We start from the raw sequence: 23516 nt of genomic DNA on the forward strand, positions 1-23516 counted from the left end.
CTCCATATTTTTATTTTTTTGTGAATTGTTTATTCTATTTTACTTTATTTCACTTTATTCTATTTTATTGTATACCTTTCTATTAATTTTTAATGGTTTGTCTTTTTTATTTTCTATCCCTTTTTTCTCTATTCTTTCAAGCTTATTTCAACAACCAGACGAAAATACATGTAAGATCTAGCTTCCTTTATTTGTTTTTTTTGAATTGTTTTGAAATTTTTTAATTTTATTTTTTATTAATTCTTTTTTTTCCTCCAAAATGACAAAAAGAAGGAATTCACCACAAAAGAAAGAACAGGAAGAAATAGCCAGGGACTTAACACAGATATCAACAAAATGTCTGAACCCACATTTAGAATCATAAAAATACTAGAATACTAACTGGGGTTGAAAAAAGCATAGAATCCCTTTCTGTGGAGATAAAATAAGTAGTCTAGTCAGGGCAAAATAAAAAATGTTGTAACTGAGCTGCAATCTCAAATGTATGCCACAGTGGCAAGGATGGATGAAGCAGAGTAGTGAATCAGCAGTGTAGAGGACAAACTTACAGAGAATAATGAAGCAGGAAAAAAGAGGGAAACTAAGGCAAAGGAGCATGATAGAAGAATTAGAGAACAAATTGACTAATTAAAAAGGAATAACATCCGAGTCATAGGAGTCCCAGAAGATGAAGAGAGAGAAAAAGGGGTAGAAGGGTTATGTGAGCAACTCATAGTGGAAAGCTTTCCTAACCTGGGGAAAGACACAGACATCAAAATCCAGGAAGCACAGACTTCCATTAGATTCAACAAAAACAGGCCATCAACAAGGCATATCGTAGTCACATTTACAAAATATACAGACAAAGAATCATGAAAGCAGCAAAGAAAAAAAGTCCTTAACCTATAAGGGAAGACAGATCAGATTCACAGCAGACCTATCCACAGAAACATGGCAGACCAGAAAGAGTGGCAGGATATATTCAACATGCTGAATTGGAAAAAATATGTGGCCAAGAATTCTTTATTCAGCAAGGCTGTCTTCAAAATAGAAGGAGAGATAAAGAGTTTCCCAGACAAAAACTAAAGGAGTTTGTGACCACTCAACCAGCCCTGCAAGAAATTTCAAAGGGGAGTCTCTGAGGGGAGAAAAGATGAAACAAAATAAAAAAGACCAAAAGCAACAAAGACTAGAAAGCAACAGAGAACACCACCAGAAACTCCAACTCTACAGGCAACACAATGGCAATAAATTCGTATCTTTCAGTATTCACTCTAAATGTCAATGGACTAAACGCTCCAATCAAAAGACATAGGGTAAAAGATGGATAAGAAAACAAGATCCATCTATATGCTGTTTACAAGAGACCCACTTTAGACCTAAAGACACCTTAAGATTGAAAATAAAGGGATGGAGAACCATCTGTCATATTAATGGTTGCCAAAGGAAAGCTGGAGTTGTCATACTCCTGTCAGACAATCTGTATTTTAAAATAAAGACTGTAACAAGAGATGAAGAAGGGCATTGTATCATAATTAAGGGGTCTGTACACCAAGAGAGTCTAACCATTGTAAACATTTATGCCCCCAACGTGGAAGTACCCAAATATATAAAACAATTACAAACATAAACTCCCTGACAATAATAGTAGGGGACTTCGACTCCCCACTTACAGCAGTGGACAGATCATCTAAGCAGAAAATCAACAATGAAACAGTGTCTTTGAATGACGCATTGGACCAGATGGACTTAAAAGATATATTCAGAACATTTCATCCTGAAGCAGCAGAATACATTCTTCTCAAGTGCATGTGGAACATTCTCCAGAGGAGATTGCATACTGGGATACAAATCAGCCCCCAACAAGTACAAAAGTACAAATTGAGATCATACCGTGCATATTTTCAGACCACAACACTGTGAAACTTGAGATCAACTACAAGAAAAAAATTGGAAAAACAACAAATACTTGAAGATTAAGGAACATTCTATTAAAGAATGAATGAGTTAACCAAGAAGTTAAAGAGAAAATTAACAGGTACATGGAAGCCAATGAAAATGATAACACCACAGCCCAAAACCTCTGATGTGCAGCAAAGGTGATCAGAAGAGGAAAGTATATAGCAATCCAGGCCTTCCTAAAGAAGGAAGAAAGGTCCCAGAAACACAACCTAACCTTACCCCTACAGAGCTAGAAAAGAGCAGCAAATAAAACCCCAAACTGGCAGAAGAAATAGGAAATAATAAAGATTAGAACAGAAATCAATACTGCTGCCCCCAAAATAAAATAAAATACAAAACAGAACAGATCAGTGTAACCCAGAGCTGGTTCTTTGAAAGAATTAACAAAATTGATAAACTTCTAGCCAGTTTGATAAAAAGAAAAAGGAAAATAAATAAAATCAGGAATGAAAGAGGAGAGATCACAACCAACACTTCAGAAATACAAACAATAATAAGAGATATTATGACCAATTATGTGCCAATAAATTAGGCAACCTAATTTATTGGACAAATAGTGGACAAATTAGTAGAAACATAAATTACCAAAAGTGAAACAAGAGGAAATAGAAAATTTGAATAGAGCCATAACCAGTAAAGAAATTGAATTAGTAGTCAAAATTCTCTCAAAAAACAAGAGTCCAGGGCCTGACAGCTTTCCAGGGGGAATTCTACCAAACATTTAAAGAAGTGTTAACACCTACTTTTTGAAGCTGTTCCAAAACCTAGAAATGGAAGGGAAACTGCCAAAGACATTCTATGAGGCCAGTATTACATTGATTCCAAAACCAGACATAGACCCCACTAAAAACGAGAACTATAGGCCAATTTCCCTGATGAACATGGATGCAAAAATTCTCAACAAGACACTAGCCAACCAGATCCAACAATACATTAAAAGAATTATTCATCACGATCAAGTGGGACTTATACCTGCAATGAAGGGCTGGTTCAATATTCACAAATCAATGTGATTCATCACATCAGTAAAAGAAAAGAGATACTCTCAGTAGATACAGAGAAAGCACATGACAAAATATAGCATCCCTTCTTGATTAAAAACCCTTAAGAAAGTGGGGATAGAGGATCATACCTCAAGATTATAAAAGTCATATACAAAAGACCCACAGCTAATATCATCCTCAGTGGGGAAGAACTAAGAGCTTTTCCCTTAAGGTCAGGAACACAACAGGGATGTTAAACTTGCCACTGTTATTCAACATAGTATTGGAAGTCCTAGCCTCAACAGTCAGACAACACAAAGAAATAAAAGGCATCCAAATGGTCAAGGAGGAAGTCAAACTTTCATCCTTTGCAGATGACATGATACTCTATGTGGAAAACCCAAAAGATTCTACCAAAACACTGCTAGAACTGATCCATGAATTCAGCACAATTGCAGGTTGTGAAATTAGTGCACAGAAATCGGTTGTATTTCTATACACCAACAGTGAAGCAGCAGAAAGAGAAATCAAGGAATCGATCCCATTTACAATTGCACCCAAACCCATAAAATACCTAGGAATAAACCTAACCAAAGAGGTTAAAAATCTATACACTGAAAACTGTAGAAAGCTTATGAAAGAAATTGAAGAAGACACACAAAAAAATTGGAAGACATTCCAAGGTCATGAATTGGTAGAACAAATACTGTTAAAATGTTGATACTACCCAAAGCAATATACATATTCAATGCAACCCCTATCAAAATGACACCAGCATTCTTCACACAGCTAGAACAAACAATGCTAAAATTTTTCTGGAACCAGAAAAGACCCCAAATAGCCAAAGCAATCCTGAAAAAGAACACCAAAGCAGGAGGCATCACAATCCAGGACTTCAAGCTGTATTACAAAGCTGTAATCTTCAAGACAGTATGGTACTGGCACAAAAACAGACACTTAGATCAATGGAACAGAATACACAACCCAGAAGTGCACCCACAAACATATGGCTAACTTATCTTTGACAAAGCAGGAAGGAATATCCAATGGAAAAAAGACAATCTCTCCAGCAAATGGGGTTGAGAAAACTGGACAGCGACATGCAGAATATTGAACCTGGACCACTTTCTTACACCATATACAAAAAGAAACTCAAAATGGGTGAATTACCTAAATGTAAGGAAGCCATCAAAATCCTAGTGGAGAAAGCAGGCAAAAACCTCTTTGACACTGGATGCAGCACCTTCTTACTCAACACATCTCTGGAGGCAAGGGAAACGAAAGCAAAAATGAACTACTGGGACTTCATAAAGATAAAAATTTCTGCACAGCGAAGAAAACAATCACCAAAACTAAAAGCAACCTACGGAATGGGAGAAGATATTTGCAAATGACTTATCAGATAAAGGGTTAGTATCCAAAATCTATAAAGAACTTATCAAACTCAACACTCCCCAAAACAAATAATCCAGTGAAGCAATGGGCAAAAGGCATGAAGACACTTCTCCAAAGAAGACATCCAGATGGCCAACCGACGTATGTTGCGACCGGCGCAACAAACACCGAGATCAGGGTCCTGAGGGTAGGGGAGTGTAAGAAAAAGAGAAGAGAAGCCAGTTTGGGAACAGGAGGGTCCCCTGGGCTGATGGCCCAAGTGACGGCTTTATTGTTGCTGTACACAATCTTTTATAAGACTCTTATGGATCAGGTCATTCTAAGAATAAACAGGTTTCACATGATCACTGCCAGCCAAAACATTTAGTTCTGTGTACCTTGTGAACTTAATAAACGGGTCACAGCAAGACCTTGTTGATAGATTGCTAGCAAAACACAGTTCCCATGTTTGTTTCTGTTTGACCCGGGGTAGAAAAGGGGTGGGGGGTAACATTACTGCCAACACCCACAGACCACAGGCTTCAGGAATTAACTTTCTCAGCCTTGACAAGGCTTTCGTATGCCCTTGCAAGTGGGGGAATGGGAGGGGGAACCACCGGGTTGGCTGAGTCAACAGGGAGCCGTTGCTCGACCCAGTCTCGGCCACAGACGTATGAAAAAAATGCTCAACATCACTCATCATCAGGGAAATACAAATTAAAATCACAATGAGATAGCCCCTTCATACCTGTCATGATGGCTAACATTAACAACTTAGGCAATGACAGATGTTGGTGAAGATGTGGAGAAAGAGGAACCCTTTTGCCCTGCTGACGTGAATGCAAACTGGTGCAACCACTCTGGAGAACAGTATGGAAGTTCCTTAAAAAATTGAAAATAGAACTACCCTATGACCCAGCAATTGTACTACTAGGTATTTATCCAAGGAATACAGGTATGTTGTTTCAAAGGGACACATGCATCCCAGTGTTTATAGCAGCACTATTGACAATAGCCAAAATATGGAAAGAGCCCAAATGTCCATCAACAGATGAATGGATAAAGAAGATGTGGTATATATATACAATGGAGTATTACTCGGCAATCAAAAATAATTAAATCTTGCCATGTGCAACAATGTGGATGGAACTAGAGGGTATTCTAAGTGCAATTAGTCAGAGAAAGACAAGTATCAAAGGACTTCACTCATATGTGGAATGTAAAAAATAAAACAGATGAACGTAAGGGAAGGGAAGCAAAAATAGTATAAAAACAAGGAGGGGGACAAAACATAAGAGACTACTAAATATAGAGAACAAACTGAGGGTTGCTGGAGGTGTTGAGGGTGGGGGGGCATGGGCTAAATGGGCAAGGGGCATTAAGGAGGACGCTTGTTGGGATGAGCACTGGGTGTTATATGTAGGGGATGAATCACTGGATTCTACTCCCAAAATCATTATTGCATTATATGCTAACTAACTTGGATGCAAATTAAAAAAAAAAAAAAAAAGATGTATACTATAAATCCCAATGCAACAAATACAAATATCACAGAGGTATGCATGATGAGTCTATATAGGACATAAGATGGAAACATATGCTTTACTTAGTCCAAAAGAAAGACGAGGAAATAAGGAAGTCAGAAGTTACCAGTATCAGGAATAAGATAGGGACATCACTACGTTTCTACAGACATTCAAAGGATAATAGAATATCTTAAACAACTTTATGCTGATAAATTCAACAACTGAGATGAATTTTATGAATTTCTTGAAAGATACACACTACCAAAGCTCACTCAAGGAGAGACAGAGAGCCTCTACTCCCTATTAAAGAAGTTGAATTTTATTAAAGTTCCCATAACTCTTAGAGTTTACTGCTGAAATGTAATAAATACTTAAGAAATAATACCAACTCTGTGTAAACACTTTCAGAAAATAGAAGAGGCAGGAATATTTCACTACACTTTCTGAGACCAGCATGGCCTGATTGCAAAAGCTAACAGAGGTATTGTAATGGAAGAAATCTGTAGATTAACTTCCTTGAACATAGACTCAAAACTTAACAAGATATTAGCAAATTGAACATTTGTTTCTAATTGTTTTTGCAAAAATACAAAATTCAACAAAATGTAAAAATGGATTCTAAGTGGGATTTACTCTAAGAACACAAGTTAGGTTGAATTAAAAAAAAAACAATGTTAATTATCATTTTAGTAGACTAATAAGAAATTACATGTTTATCTCAATAGACACAGAAAAGGCATTAGACAAAAGTCAGCGACCAGTCATGATTAAAATTTTCAGCAAATCAGGATTAATGGACCTTCTCAACCAGATAAAGGGCATCCATGAAAAAGCTGTGCTAACATAATAGTAAAGGACTGAATGCTTTCCTCTTAAGACCAGGAATAAGGCATCAGGGTCCTTTCTCACTGCTTCTATTCAGCATTGGGCTGAAGGGTCTAGCTAGCATGACAAGTTAAAAAAAAAAAAAAAAAAGATAAGGCTGGAAAAGAAGAAGGAAATCTGTATTTATTTGCAGAACTTATGGTTATCTATTTTCAACGTCTTACAGAATGTACAAAAAAGTTCCAGAGCTAGTAAGAACATTTAAATTTAGCAAGGTTGTGGGATACAGAGTAAGTATGTCAAAATGATACATATTCTGGAAACAAACTATTGAAAATTGAAATTAAAAGTACTACTTGCAATTTCAGGATGAAATTGACCAAAAATGTGTAACACTTTTGTACACATTGAAAACCACAAAGCTTTGAAGAGTGATAGTAAATGAGTCAAATACATGGAAAGATGCGCTGAAAGGTGTACTGTGTTCATGTATCCGGAGACCCAGTATTGTTAAGATGTTAATTCTTTCCAAATTAATTGAGAAGTTCAAAACAACCCCAATCGGAACCACTACATAATCTTTTGTAGTGACTAACATTTGCTTCTAATTTTTTTTTTTTTTTTTTGCAAAAATACAAAAGACCTAGTGTATGCTAAATAGTATTGGAAAAGAATGAAATGAAAGATCTTAGCATGATTTCAGGAACTGTTAGGAAGATACAATCGAAGCACTATGGTATTGGTATAAAAATAGATATATAGCTCAATGGAATGTAATAAAGTCCAGGAAAAGACCCACAGATGTATGATCAATTGATTTTCACCAAATAAACTATGTCAATTAAAAGGGAGAATGGAAAATCTCTTTAATAGTATAGAGCAATTGAAGAGCCAAAGCCAAAAAAAATTAAAAACCTACACCTGTATCTCCAAACATATAAAAATTACCCCCAAATTGATTATACTGTTTTGAATATAAAATGTAAGCCACAGACAGAAGAAAGATTAACTAGACATACTCCACAAAGGAACATGTATGTAGAAATTTTTTGAAGTATAACTACTAATGAGAAGACAAGCATTCCAAATTTTTAAAAAATACTTGATTAGACACTTTAACAAGAAGGTATACATATACCACATTTTATTTATTCATTTATGTATGGGAGGACACTTGGGTTGCTTCCCTATGTTGGCTTTTGTAAATAATGCTCCAGTAAACATAGGGGTGTCTGCATGTCTGCATGTATCTTTTCAAATTCTTGTGTTCATTTTTGTTGGGTAAATACCCATTAGTGGGATTACTGGATCATATGTTAATTCTGTTTTTCATTGTTTGAGTAATCTCTATACTGTTTTCCACAGTGGCTGCACCAATTTACATTTCCACCAACAGTGCACAAGGATTCCTTTTTCTATACATCCATGGTGACACTTGATTTTTATTTCTTGTTGTTTCTTGTGTTTTTGATTGTTGCCATTCTGACAGATGTGAGGTGGAATCTCATTGTGGTTTTGATTTGCATTTTCCTGATGATGAGTGATGTTGAGCATCTTTCGAAGTATCTTTTGGCCATCTGTATGTCTTCTTTGGAAAAATGTCTATCCAGGTTCTCTGCCCATTTTTAAATTAGATTATTTGGTTTGTGTGTGTGTGTGTGTGTGTGTGTGTGTGTGTGTGTGTGTGTGTAGAGTTGTACAAGTTCTTTATATATTTTAGATATTTACCCCTTATCAGATAGATTATTTACAAATAGCTTCTCCCATTCAGTGTGTTGTCTTTTCCTTTTGTTGATTATTTCCTTTCTGTGCAAAAGCTTTTTATTTTGGTGTAGTCCAAAATTTTCCTTCTGTTTCCCTTGCCTGAGGAGCATCATATCTAGAAAAGCGTTTTCTATGATGTTAAAGAAATTGCTATTTGTTTTCTTCTAGGATTGTTATGGTTTCAGGTACATTTATGTATTTAATCATTATTCAATTTATTTATGTGTATGGTGTAAGGATGTGGATGGTTCATCCACACACATCCAGATCAGTAGATACAGAAGATAGGGTGTGTGCATGTGTGTGTATGTATATGGCATATTGTTCAGTAGTAAAAAAGGATGAAATCCTGCCTTTTGCAGCAACACGGATGAATCCCTAGGGTACAGTGCTAAGTGAAATAAGAGAGAGAAATACTGTATGATTTCACTCATGTGTGCAATTCAAGAAACAAAATCAGCAATGGAAAAATGAGACAATCAGAAAGTCTCTAAATACAGAGAACAAAATGGTGGTTGCCAGCAGAGAGGTGATGGGAGTATGAGTGAAATGGATAAAGGGAATTAAGAGTACACCTAATCTAGATGAGAACTGAGTAATGTATAGAATTGTTGAATCATATCGTACACGTGAAACTAAGATAAAACTGTGTGAAGTACACTTAATTAAAAAATAAAAAAGTACACAGATAACAAGGAAACGTGAAAAATTCTTAGTATCATTAATCATTAGGAAAATGAATATGAAAGTTACAATAAGAATATAAATATACTGAAGTCAGTTGCATTTCTATACAGTAGCAGTGAATGCTAGATTTTAGTATTTAGAGTATCCAAAAGGAAATTAGGAAAGCCATTCCACTTATGATAGTATTGAAGAGTAGATACAGGGAAATAAATTAAGAAAAAAGAGCAAGACTTTTACAATAAAAACTGCAAAATATCATTGAAAGCAATTACAGAAGGCTAAAATCAATTAAAAATCATCCTCTGTTAATAGGGAAATAGAGAAGTGACTACATAGATACAGATTATTGTTAGAGTGTAATGAAAGTGTTCTAGAATTAGAAAGTAGGTAAGTTGATTGATTTGTGGATATTGAACCATTCTTGCATTCTGGTAGTAATTCCACTTGGATCTTGGTGAGTGATTATTTTAATGTATTGCTGAATTTGGTTTGCTAATATTTTATTGATAATTTTTGCATCTGTATTCATCAGTGATACTGGCCTTTTTCTTTTCTTTTGTAATGTCTTTGTGTGTTTTATGCTGGCCTCATAGAATGAATTTGGATTGTGTTAGTATTGATTATTTTGTTTATGTTTGTTTATAGTTGCTTTATGTATTTGGGTTCTTTCATTTTGGGTGCATAAATATTTGCAATTCTTGTGTCTTCTTGTTGGATAGTGTCATTTTTTTTAAGTTTGTTTATTTATTTTGAGAGAGAGAGAAAGAGAACGCGATCAAGCACGAGTTGGGTAGGGGCAGACAAAGAGGGAGAGAGAGAATCCCAAGCAGGTTCCACACTGTCGTTGCAGTGCCTGACATAGGGCTCGAACCCACAAACCACAGGGTCATGACCTGAGCCGAAATCAAGTCAGACACTTAACCAACTGAGCCACCCAGTGGCCCCTACAGTCTTTGTTTTAAAGTGTATTTTGTCCAATTTAACTGTTGCTACCCCAGCTTTCTTTTCTCTTCCATTTGTATGAGAAATGTTTTTCCATCCCCACACTTCTAATCTGCATGTGTTTTGGGGTCTAAAAGGAATCTCCTCTGGCTACATATAGATGGGTCTTGGTTTTTCATCCCTTCTGTCACCCTTTGTCTTTTTATTAGAGTGTGATTCCATTCACAATAAAGTAATTATTGATAGGTATATTCTTTTTTATTATTTATTTTTTTTAATACATCCAAGTTAGTTAGCATATAGTGATTTCAGGAGTAGATTCCTTAATGCTCCTTACCCATTTAGCCCATCCCCCCTCCCACTACACCTCCAGCAACCCTCTATTTGTTCTCTAAGAGTTTCTTCTGTTTTGTCCCCCTCACTGTTTTTATATTATTTTTGCTTTCCTTCCCTTGTGTTCATCTGTTTTGTGTCTTAAAGTGCTCATATGAGTGAAATCGTATGATATTTGTCTTTCTCTAACTAATTTTGCTTAGCATAACACCCTCTGGTTCCATCCACGTAGTTGCAAATGACAAGATTTCATTCTTTTTGATTGCCGAGTAATACTCTACCACATCTTCTTTATCCATTCATCCACCGATGGACATTTGGGCTCTTTCCGTACTTTGGCTATTGTCGATAGTGCTGCTATAAACATGGGGGTGCCTGTGTCCCTTCGAAACAGCATACCTGTATCTCTTGGATAAATACCTAGTAGTGCAATTGCTGGGTCGTAGGTAGTTCTATTTTTAATTATTTTTAATTTTCTATTTTAAAACCTCCATACTGTTTTCCAGAGTGGTTGCACCAGTTTGCATTCCCACCAGCAGTGCCAAAGAGATCCTATCTCTCCGCATCCTCACCAACATCTGTTGTTGCCTGAGTTGTTAATGTGAGCCATTCTGACAGGTGGAAAGTTGTATCTCAGTGTGATTTTCATTTGTCTTTCCCTGATGATGAGTGACGTTGGGCATTTTTTCATGTTGGTTGGCCATTTGGATGTCTTCTTTGGAGAAGTGTCAATTCATGTATGACATTACTTTAAGTTCTCTATCAAGCATATTATCTCCCTTTCCTTTAGGTGTCTTTCTATGATTTCATCCTGTTCTTTCATTTGGGATGGATTCCTCTATGTCCTTATTTTGTCTAACTCTCTGTGTCTGTTTCTGTGTATTAGGAAAGTTGGCTATGTCTCCTGCTCTTGAAACTAGTGTCCTTATGAGGAAGAGGCCCTGGCGTGTCCTTCCAAGGTGTCTCCCACGTGTGTTGTGTGTGTCCTTTTGTGGCCGAGATCCCTTTGCCTTCAGGCCAGTCGTCTGCAGAGGCTGTCTTTGCCTGTTGTGGGCCGGGTGTGGTCCCTGTGTTCTTAATGAGCCAGTCTGGGGCACCTTTGGCTAGAGTTTGGTCGGACCGGTTGTTTCCCAGAGCTGCAGTAGTGCCGAAGTACAAGGCACTGGGCCAGCCTTGTCCCCCCCAGGTTTCATCGGAGGTGGGCCTGCAGTCAGCCCAGGTGTCTGCCCCCAGCCCACTGCCAGGGCTGCAGTCGAAGCTGAAGGTGTGTTTGGTTATCTTTTCTTCTCCCCAGGGCAGCAGTCACTTGGAAGTGTCACTGGCCCTTGTCAGCGCTGCCGTTGCGGTGTCCTGCTTGTGACGGTGCGGCAGACGGACTCAGGCTGAGGGCCGGTTGGCTGGAGCACGGCCGCCAGTGAGCTCAGCACGGGAGGTGCACCGTTAGCCAGCTAGGTGGGGGTGTTCTCACTCATCCCCACTGTGGGAGCGTCTGTGTGCATGCGGAGGAGAGAAGGGGTGCCCACCAGATCTTTCATTCTTGGAAAAGTTTCCTGAACACTCCTGCCCGTCCTGCACATGTTCACAGATTAGCACTCTCCACACTCCTTACGGAAGTGCCGAGTTGAACAATCAAGACTTCCACATCAGTGGAGTGTAGTAACCTGACTGACACACAGGGTAGCTAACTACCCTGACACTAATATTGCTAACTCTCTCTGTTACGTGTTGCTACATAGCAAATTGCCATAAAACTGAGTGGTATAAATGACCAGAATATATAGCGTCTCAGTCTCTGCAGCTCAGGAGTCTTCGTGTGACTTAGCGAGTACTCGGGTCTCCTGCACCTCCACAACCAGGAGGGCTGGAGGGCTGTGGTCCTCACAGCTGCCAAGGGCATCAGCAGCCTGGCTGTTGGCGGGCCTCTGGGCCCTACTGATGGGGGACTGATCATATGTCCATGGATGTCTCCATAAGCAGGCTCACAGCCTAGCAACTTTTTCCCCTAGAGCGAGCACGGGAGAGAGAGAGAGAGCACAGAAGCTACAGTATGTTGTAATGTAATCTCAAAAGTGGCATCCCATCCCTTTCGCTGTATTCTTCCATCAGAATCCAGTCACTGGAACCAGTTCATCCTCCCGCTGAGGGGGTTTCACCAAGGCATGTGTGCCAGCTGGCGGGGATCGTTGGGGGTGTCTGCAGTAACATACCATTTAGGTAATAAGCCAGGAAAAGAAGCTGTCTTTCTACAGGAAGAAATCAGAATACTGAAGAGTGTGAAAGCCTGGTGTATCAATTACTTATTGCTACCTAGTAAATGATCCCTAAACTTAATGGCTGAAAACAAGAAGAATCGACGTATTTAGCTCATGAATGTAGAGTTTTGGCAGGATCTGGTGGGGCAGGCTTATCTCTGGTCCGTGTGACACCAGCTGCGTCTGCTCAGCCTGGACCCAGAGGATCTTCTTGCAAGATGTCCATTCACAGGCTGGCATGTCGTTGCTGATGAGTGGCTGGGAACTCCGCAGGACGATGGATGGAGACACTGTCACTCCTCGTGGGGGCATGTCTCCGTGGGCCTCTCCGTTCGGGCCGCTTCACTCCCTTACGGCGTCGTATCTTGGTTCTGAGATGGTATGCCCCACGACACAGACGATGAAAGGTGCTCATCGTGAGGCCTGGACCTGGAAACCACGACATGGCATCACTTGTGCCTCATCCTGCCTGCCAGCTTGCCGCTGAGCTCGTCCTCACACTGGGGGACACTGACCTCACTGTCGACGGGAAGGTACCGAAATCTGCATCAGTTGTCTTGCCATATGACAAATTCCACCAAAATCTCCTGGGTTAAACATTATTTTAAAAATTCATTTATTTTCAGCTTAAAAACCTGAAATTTGGGTGGGGCTTGGTGAAGAAAGCTTGTCTGTTCCACACAGCTCCGTCACAGGTCTGGCAAGTCTGTGCCGGCTGGAAGCAGGAAACCTCAGCCCGTCGCCACATGGGCCTCTCCAAAACTTGGGCTTCACCAATGGTGGATGGCTTCCAAGCTGAAAAGTCTGAAAAGACAGAAAATACAAGCAATCGATTTCTTGAGGCCTGGTCCCGAAACTGTACATGAAACTGCTGCTGTGGTCACAGGACCCCCGTTTGAGGAGAGGAGCGCCCAGGTCAGGCCTCAGTGGGAGACGTGTCGAAGGACTTGGAGTCATGTTAAACTCCCCACACCTTCAAAGCACAGTTCCGGCACTTCTCTGGCACGTTCCTGAGAAGGCTCACTTTACACGTGGAAGGTAACGGAACCACATGTTTCCGAAGGTCGTCCTGCACCCTGAATTCCCATCGTCATGTTTGTGTTCCATGCATTGTTGATACATTCTACAGTGTTTTTTCTCAACTACACAATCAGTGTTCTGGGGTGTGACATCGATGTTCTCTCCTTATCGCTCAAGTTCAGAAGTTTGAGTGATGTTTTTATCATGTTTGCAAAGTCCAGCAAACCCTCACAGAAGAGGTGTGATAGGACGAACATGAACTAACTTATATTGTGCAGGAAAGAAGTGTACACAGTGGAGAATGAGGTCAGATGTTAAACGGAAAACTGATGTAGAATGGTTTTATTTACTTATTTAACTTTAATTTAGAGTACTTTTTAAATGTCTTCTCTTCTGAGTGTGGTTTTGGGATGGAAGTTCTATTATATTTTGTTCTGTTTATAGTTTAAGGAATGTCTGTAGGAGCCAAGACTTGTTAAACATTCTTGACCACTGATAAAATGAACTTGTCGGATTTGATGTGACTTCTTTCTGGACTAAGTATTGTCGTGGGACAACTGGCTTGCTGCTCTGTATCTGCCTGTTGATGCTTTTATTCTTTCAAGAATTTTTACTTTAAAGAATCTCTTTTGAGAGAAACAAATGAATCCATTCTGTGCCATTCATTTTTACTGTGATAAGAGAAAAAAAGACATATTGCAAGAAAATAAATTCATGACACACATAATGTGGATTATGCCAAAACATTTTCCCCCTCACACCGCTGTTGAAAGGTCTTGTATATGTAACACTGGAGCCTTTTTCTGTTTCAGTGTCCTGTGGCATGGCAGAGCAGGTGGGAAGGCCCAGAAGACCCCTTACAGTACCTGAGAGGCCTAGTGGCTCGTGCCCTTGCGATACAGGTAAGGGTCCATTGGTCAGTGACCCCGGTGTCTGACGCGGTGTTACAGACATGGGTATGGAGATCACATGTGTGCGACAGCTGGTGAGAGTGATTTTGTACGCGAAGCACCGCACATTCATTTCTCATTCCGTCGTCAGGGTTTATGTAGCATTCTTTAAAAATAACGAGTAATGAGGGAACCATGAGTTCTTATCAACAGGGATCTCTAATTTGGGGGGAAGGAGATAGATTAAAAAAAAAACAAATAAATAGATTACTATTAGAATTCATGAAAAAAAAATCTTGGCCCAAACCCTGAGATTTAAGATGAATATACAGCTAAACCTTAAACCGTTGTCATGATCCTAGAATGAACGTAGGGTACATAACTGAAATACTACCCAGTAAAATAGAGCTATTACTATAGCGATAGCATCACGGGATTTTAGGAGTTAAATTTTGTACAGGGACGGTAGCGTCTCAACACTTTCAGCTCATAACTTCTGCGTGCGCTCAGCTGGCTTGCACATCTGGAGTAGTAAGTGGCAGTCTGTGGTCTGTGATGATCTGCAGTTTTAGGGAAGCAGTCCTATCCACTGTGCTATTTGTGCACAAGATAAGCCTTGGTTCTAGAAATGTGACAATACAGCAGCCTAATTGGCTTTCAGGACAACAAAGTCTTCCCTGAATTTTTGTCTGCATCTCGCTCTTACCACACGCATACCAATCTCAGCAGCTCGCTGGACTGGCATAATGAGCAGATGTTGACAGCAGCAAACAGGCAGAGGATGTTTAAATGGCAAGCGTGGTCGTGGCAAACTGTCCCCCTGCAAGTACCCAGTGAGTGCTGGTAAGGTCAGTAACCTGGGCACCCGTACCAGTCAGGACTTCTCTGGGCGTCTCAAGTCTTGGGTCATATCTGCCAGAGCCCAGGTTATTAGTTGCATAGCAAGACAACTCCAGAGTGTGATCCGCGTCCTGTAGCTCTGTGACCTGCCATGGAATGGCGGTGCGCTGACCCGACGTGTTGGGGTCTCGGTGGTTTCTTCCCCTCCCACCTGGTCATTGTCACAACCCCTCCCGACTTTGCACGCATGCTCCAGTTGGCCATCTTCCCGGGAGGGCCCACGTGGAACGGGGCGGGACGCCGCAATGCAAATGATGGAGCCACCTGCGGGTGGGTTTCCTTGAGTGCCCTGCTCACATTGCCGTCTGTCCTTGTGGCCCAGTCTTCTGGGTCAGCCGGGGCTGTGCGGCCGGAGGGGGCGTGGCCGGCAGGTGCCCGGGGGGTGGAGGGGGTGCTGCTGCAGTTGGAGGCTGTCCCATCTGACAACGCAGGACAACACCCCAGGGGGCTGGGAGCAAAACTCCAGACGTTGGCTCCTGACCCCATGACAGCTTTCCCTGTATTTGTCAGTGGTGGTGACCCGACGACAGGATCCTGGCTGTGCCTCTTGCCTGGGTCACTGTGCTCTGCTGTGCTCAGTTCTTCACGGCTGCAGACTCCGGGGCAGGCGAGGGAAGTGGGCATCCGCGCTGGTGTGAGTGCACCTGCCCCCCCTTGAAGGACGCTGGGTTGTGCACGCCCACCAGATTGGGGTTGCACACGACACATGCCCACCAGATCAGGGTTGCGCACGACACCCGCCCGCCAGATTGGGGCTGCACATGACAAGCGCCCGCCTGAGTGGGATTGCGCACGACATACACCCCCCGATGTGGTTTCGCCCGTGAGCCTGTGATATTGGGGTGGCACATGACGCACTCCCACTTAATTGTTGCACACGCCACACGCCCATCTAATTGTGGTTGGACACTGGGGGCGTGGACTGTGCAGTGGTACTACCACTAACACTACTCCTGTGTGCACAGTGCACACAGTTCAGGAAAGCGTTCTCAGTAATACAGTGTCTAGGAAGAACCTGGACGTAACATCCACTCCTTAAGTAAATCTGCAAACTCCTTTTGTACTCCTGTCCTGGAAACGCTACTTGAATGACGTGTGAAGCTTTTTTTTTTTTTAACCTTCCTGGATTTTTAAAACCTCAGTAGAAAATTTTCCCAAATAAGTATTCTTTTAATGTCCGTTCTGTGAAATCTTACTAAGTGAGAAAACATTTGGTGGGTCTCATTTCTTCTTTTTCTTTTCTCTTTTTGTGTTTCAATTGAAGATGACTTCTGTTAGATATTCTGGTAACAATAGGAGACGTTTTCCTCCTCGGGAAACTTTAAGGCAGCACAGCTGAGGGCCATTGTTCTGTTTCCTCTCAGATGGGTCGTAGCCCCAGCTAGGACCTCCTCTCGAAGGACTCGTGCTTAAAGACAACTCGCTCACCTAGAATTCACTTTTTTTCTTCAGTGTTTTATTTAATGTTGCAGGTGCAAATATGTCAAACAATTTTACAAAGATTTGGATTTCACCATAGCCAAACAGGTATACCATACTTTGTTATTACATTTTTATTAATACTTTTTTCCTAAAATGCTTCCAACATTATTCCTATGCTTATCTAGCGGTTGCATTCTCTCTTTAGATTTCTATTATCATCCTGTTTCTCCCCTTACTGAAATACAGAGTTCTTAATCTCTTCCCATAACATGAATAGTTTCACAGTCATTATTTTTAAAATTTTATTCTTGCAACAAGTACATATTTATACTTGAGACCAAGAATTTCAACCTATAGAGCAGATAAGAGGTTATTTTCACTCCAAGTGTCATATAAAATGCCTGATCCATATACAATGGTAAATAAAGTAAAGTAGATCTAAATGTCATGGCTGGTTGGCATTAATAACATCACACTTACTAGATTAGTAACATCTGTGCTTTACAAACACGAGTGTTCATTTCTGGGATGTCAGGAATTGTTTACAGTCGGCATCTACTTACTCGGATTACCAGAGAGTGAAGGCAAGTAATAGATCTTAGCCAAATATTAAAGTGGAACTGATCCGTATTTCCAATTAATATTAGGATGCTCTGAAGAAGATTGGTGTCAGTTAAGGGAGCTGGAAGGTGAGTGGGTCGGAGAGGGTGGAGCCAGTGTGCTCAGGTGAGGCCTCTCTTAGGAGGGGACGTGTGAACAGAGGCTTGAGCTGAGTGAGAAGGCAAACCGTGGGTGTGCCAGAGAGAAAAGTCTAGGCGGACGAGCCAGCACGTGCAGAATCTGGGACAGGAATGGGCTTTGCTTACCTAAGGAATAAAAGGCCCAGTCCACGTGGCTGGAGCGTGTCAATGAGGTGTTGAGACTAGACCTGAGGGGCACCTGCACGGAGGGCTGCTGGGTTCCGCCAGCAGGTGCACACGGTCTTCGACATATCTTCTTTAAGTTTCGTTATTTGTAGTGCATGCATCAGACGTGCTTGATTTAGTTGTTCATGGAGTCCCCCAGACGCCACTTAGTTATCAAAAGAGAACTGTTTTATCCAGTTTTTCCCTAAAGTAATCCATTTGAAGAATACAATTGCCTTAATTTCAACCACATAATCAGTGAGTCGAGCACTATTGATAAACCAAGTCACACTGAATTTTATGTTTATCAAATATTCCTCACATACATAAATTATGATTAGAAATTATAGTTGTTATCACATATGACTAGAATATTTGTAATTAAAAATAATCTTAATGGGCATGATTATGGTAAAAAAATAAATTTTCTGATTTTTGAACTTTCATTTAAAAACAGTATTTTTAAGTTTCATCTAAAAACAAATTGAAGCCATAATTTTACTCACTGAATTCTATTTTTGTCTTGAACTCTAAGATTTTCTTATATAAGACATGGCAATTTATAAGCTCAGTTTTTTCCTAAATAAGAAAATAAGCTATCAAGTATCATTTTTATAAACATACATATATTCAAAGCCACCAACTAAAAGACAAAAATTATCAGATTGGAGAAAATAAAATTGAAATATGACTGCTATAAGGCATCAAGGCATTGCCCTTTAAATATAAAGACACAAATAGATTAAAAGTAAAATTATAGAAAAACTATGCCATGATCACATTAGTCAAAAAACCCCAAAACAGCAACAAAAACATTTAGCTGTCTTAATATCAGGCAAAACAGGTTTCACAGAAAAGAATATAACAGGAGATAATGAAGATTATTTTATAATGATAAGGTGATCAAATTATGAAAATAACAATGCTAAACATTCCATTTCTAATAGTTTCAAAATACATGCAGCAAGAACTGATAGAAATGCAAGGAGAAATAGGTAAATCCATCATTAAAGTTGGAGATGGCAGAACATTGCTCTCAGTAATTGAATAAGAGGCAGAAAATCAGTAATCTAAGAGTTGAACAGCATTTAATTAACTTAATAAAAATGGAACATTACATCCAACATCAACAGAATATACAGTCTTTTCTAATGCAGAACATTTACCAAGGTAGATCATAGATCAGGTGTCCAGTAATCTAAATGGATTTAAGCCACACAGATATGCTTTCTGCTCACCTGGTGATTTGAAAAATTTATGCATTATGCACAGTGTGGCTGCCATCTGTCCCACGTTCTTGTTACAGTATCCTGAACTGTATTCTCTAGGCTTTGCCTTTACTCCTGTGACTTACTCATTGCATAAGTGGAATCCTGTACCTCCCTCTCCCCCTCTCCCAACTTGCCCATCCCTAACATCCCTGGAAGCTGTCAGTTCTACGTATTCATAGGTCTGATTCTGCTTTTGTTGGTTTATTCATGTGTTTGTTTTCTTTATGTTTAACTTATGAGCAGAATCATATGGTATTTGTGTTTTTCGATCTGACTTATTTCACTTAGCATGATACCCTCTAGGTCCATCCATGTTGTTGCAAATGGCAAAATCTCATCCTTTTTATGGCTGAGTAATATTCCCCTCTGTGTGTGTGTGTGTGTGTGTGTGTGTGTGTGTGTGTGTGTGTGTGTGCGCACGCGCGCGTGTTCATGCATGCACATGCATACATCTTCTTTATCCATTTACCTATTGATGGACACTTAGGTTACAACCATGTCTTGGCTATTGTAGATGATGCTGCAATAAACATAGGGGTCAATGTATCCCTCTGAATTAGTATTTTCAATTTCTTTTGGTAAATACCTAACAGTGTGTCTCTATTTTTAATTTTTTGAGGAAATTCCACAGTGTTGTCCAGAGTGGCTGCACCAGTTTACATTTCCAGCAACAGGGCATGAGGGTTCATTTTTCTCCACATCCTCACCAACACTTGTTATTTCTTTTCATTTTGATTTTAGCCATTCAGACAGGTGTGAGGTGGTATCTCAGTGTGGTTTTGATTTGTATTTCCCTGATGATGACTTATGTTGAGCATTTTTTCATGTGTCTGTTGGCCATCTGCATGTCGTCTTTGAAGAAATGTCTGTTGAGATCCTCTGAGCATTTTTTAATTGGATTGTTTATTTCTTTATGTATGCTGGATATCAACCTCTTATCAGATATATCATTTGCAAATAATTGTTTCCCATTCAGTAGGTTGCCTTTTTTGTTGATGGTTTCCTTTTCTCTGCAGAAGCTTTTTAGTTTGATGTAGTTCCAGTAGTTTGTTTTTGCTTTTGTTTTCCTTGCCTTATGAGACATACCTAGAAAAAAAGTTGCTATGGCAATGTCAGAGAAATGACTGTCTATGCTCTCTATAGGATATTTGGTGGTTTTCTGTGTCACATATAGGGCTTTAATCCATTTTGAGTTTATTTTTGTGTTTGGTATAAGAAAGTGGTCCAGTTTCATTCTTTTACATGTAGCTGTCCGGTTTCCCAATGCCTTGTATTGAATAGGTGTCTTTCCCCATTGTACATTCTTGTGATTGCCTAAAATATTTATTTACCTTAAACACTTTTTCCAAGAAAACGGTACCTTAAAACAAAATAAAGTGACATCAGTTTATTAATGCGTTTCTTTTTATACTAATTGCTTTTATTGATAAAAAAAAATATATTTGTTAATAGGCTATTGGCCAGGCCTAGCTAAAATGATATATTTTCATATACTTTTTTCAGTATTTTTTACATACTTAAATGTTTTCACATAATTAGGTTCATACTGTGTATCTGTTTTTACATTCTGATGAATACATTAGGTCATGAATATTTGTAGTGTCATTAAATATTTTTCAAATACCAGTTTTTATTGCTATGTAATTTTTATTGTATTGATTTACCACATTTGAATTTCTAATTTTTTGTTGTATTGTAATTTTTAATGTATTGATTTACCACATTTGAATTTCTAATTTTTATTACATTTATTACCCTTACAATTTCTTAATATTACAAGTAATTTTAAATTAGCAAGCTATGTATAATAGTCTCTTCTTTGTTTTTTTTTAAGTTTATTTATTTACTTTGAGAAAGAGAGAGAGAAAGTGGGTGAGTGACAGAGAGTGAGAGAGAATCCCACACTGGCTCCACGCTGCCAGCACAGAGCCCGACACACGGTTTGAACCCACTGACCATGTGATCATGACCTGAGCTGAAATCAAGAGTCAGATGCTTAACTGACTAGCCACCCAGGTGCCCCTCTTCATTGTTTCTTTAATTAGCATTCTGAGAAAAGGAATCACCAAGTAAACCACCTTGCATATTTTTGAAGGTCTGGCACATTTCATCGTTTCTTTATAGAAATACTGTATCAGTATACATTCCTACTAAAATTCTGTCCACATTTCATACTACCAAACTTTGAGCATTATCATTTCTTATTCTGCTATTCTTTTGGACTAAAATATTATCTTAGTTTTAGAATTTATGTAAGATTAAAGATAATCTTACCTTTCATGTTTCAATAAGTGTAAACAGTCTATGATTGTTACTAATTTATTTTCATATATGTGAAAACATATTTCCAAATTTACTTTCAGTGCTTTTTACTTTATGATATTTTTATATATTCAAAATAGTATGTACTGTAACTTAAGTTTTTTCTTATTTATATTTTTTAAATGTTTTTATTTATTTTTGAGAGAGAAAGAGACAGAACATGACTGGGGGAGGGGCAAAGAGAGAGAGAGAGAGTGAGGGAGACACAGAATCTGAAGCAGGGTCCAGCCTCTGAGCTGTCAGCACAGAGCCTGATGCAGAACTCAAATTCACCAACTGTGAGATCATGACCTGAGCTGAAGTCAGACCCTTAACCAACTGAGCCACCAGGCACCTCTCTTTAAAAAAAAAAAAAAAAAAAAAAAAAGTCCCCCATAATAGATACATCATCTTTACTTCCTCATCTTAAGTTGGTTTTCTTTTTTTTTCCCATTAATCTGTGGAATAATAATCTACCCTGAATGCTAAGGGGTGTAATTTTAGGTTGCAAAGTGAATTAAAGACTTAACTTTTCTCAAGCACTAAACCATTTCTCGCCAACAATATCAATTGAATATTTTTTCCATTCCCCAGTGATCTCTGATGCTACCTTTATAAAATACTAAATTCTTACATTTTCATCTCATTTTGATCAGAGATGGAAGTTCAATTTTTTTTGTATGGATACATGATATATTTCATAAGTGTGTATGAACACTTGAAGTGGTATTTTTGTTTTTTTGGTTTTTTTGGGGGGGTTTTTTTGCCCTTTGAAGTCACCTCAAAAAGTTTATATGGGGATTTAATTTGTTATAGAAATCATATAGATTTAATTCTATATGTAACTGATTTCATTACTGATAACCAATAGCTTTAGCCTCTGATTTATACATCCTTAAAAATCTTAGTTTTGACTAAATATTTAAAACAATTAAAGAATATTTTTGAGTAATGTTTGAAAGAACAGATACAATTGTGGTGTATTTATTTTCTGAACTCTAGCCTGCATATATATAGGCTTAGTTGTGATACTTAGTTGTATTAACAAATGAAATGTAAGTTAACTAGATACAAAATTTTTTTTTAAATTTTTTTTTTCAACGTTTATTTATTTTTGAGACAGAGAGAGACAGAGCATGGACGGGGGAGGGTCAGAGAGAGGGAGACACAGAATCTGAAACAGGCTCCAGGCTCTGAGCTGTCAGCACAGAGCCCGACGCGGGGCTCAAACTCACGGACCGTGAGATCATGACCTGAGCCGAAGTCGGCCGCTTAACCGACTGAGCCACCCAGGCACCCCTAGATACAAAATTTTTAAGGGAAAAAATTTTTCCTTCAAAATTCTATACTGGTTCATAGAGGAGTAGAACTCTCATAAGACATTATTCGTTTCTTTTGTGGCTTTCCACATAATACCCTTTTTATTTAATTGAATTATAATTGACATAGAACATCCTGCTGGTTCTACATGTATGTCATAGTGATGTACGTCACAGAGATGTACAGAACATTACATGACTGTGTACATTTTAGACATTACACAAAATATTCAAACATGACTATTCATTTAATAATGATCCCCATAAGTCTAGTTAACAATGTGTCATATTACAAAGTTATTACAATATTATTGACTGTATTCCCTGTGCTGTACAATACATACCCATGAGTTGTTTATTTCATGACTTTAAGCATGTACCTCTTAAATGTCTTTCTCTATTTTGCCTGGCCCACCATTAACTTCCTGCTGTCGTAACCAGAGGTTTCTTTCCTATATCTGTAAGTCTGTTCCTGTTTTCTCTTGTTTGTTTTGTTTTTTAGATTCCACATATAAGTGAGATTGTACTGTATTTGTCTTTCTCTTTCTCTGTCTGATTTGTTTACCATACCTTCTAGGTCCACCATTGTTTTTGCAAATGGTGAGATTTCGTTCTTTTCTGTTGGCTGAGTCATAGGCCATTGTATATATATCCAGTCTTCTTTATCCACTTATCTGTTGAAGGACACTCAGACTGCTTCAACATCTTGGCTGTTACAAATAGGGCAGCAGTGGTGAATATATCTCTTCAAATTGGTGTTTTCAGTTTCTTGGAGCATATATCTAGAGATGGAATTGCTGCATTGTATGGTATTTCTATTTTTAATTTTTTGAAGAACCTCCATACTGTTTTCCATAATGA

At 38.9% G+C, this 23516-nt stretch overlaps 1 protein-coding gene and 1 long non-coding RNA gene across 2 annotated transcripts in view; one reads left to right on the forward strand and one right to left on the reverse strand.

Annotated features, from left to right (window-relative positions):
* Positions 1-23516, forward strand: part of DYNC2H1 (dynein cytoplasmic 2 heavy chain 1) — a 351138-nt gene that overhangs the window by 272413 nt on the left and 55209 nt on the right. The window contains exon 86 of the mRNA XM_040460797.1: positions 14460-14549. Coding sequence (XP_040316731.1) covers positions 14460-14549 — 90 coding nt within the window. The remainder of the gene's footprint in view (positions 1-14459; positions 14550-23516) is intronic.
* Positions 13227-14201, reverse strand: LOC121020784 (uncharacterized). The gene is made up of 2 exons (XR_005786281.1): positions 13601-14201; positions 13227-13431 (listed from the first exon to the last, which is right to left on the reverse strand). It is a non-coding gene; the product is annotated as an uncharacterized LOC121020784 (long non-coding RNA).

Source organism: Herpailurus yagouaroundi, unplaced genomic scaffold (assembly GCF_014898765.1).
Source record: "Herpailurus yagouaroundi ecotype Mexico unplaced genomic scaffold, PumYag 251, whole genome shotgun sequence".
In the NCBI taxonomy this organism is placed as follows: Eukaryota; Metazoa; Chordata; class Mammalia; order Carnivora; family Felidae; genus Herpailurus; species Herpailurus yagouaroundi.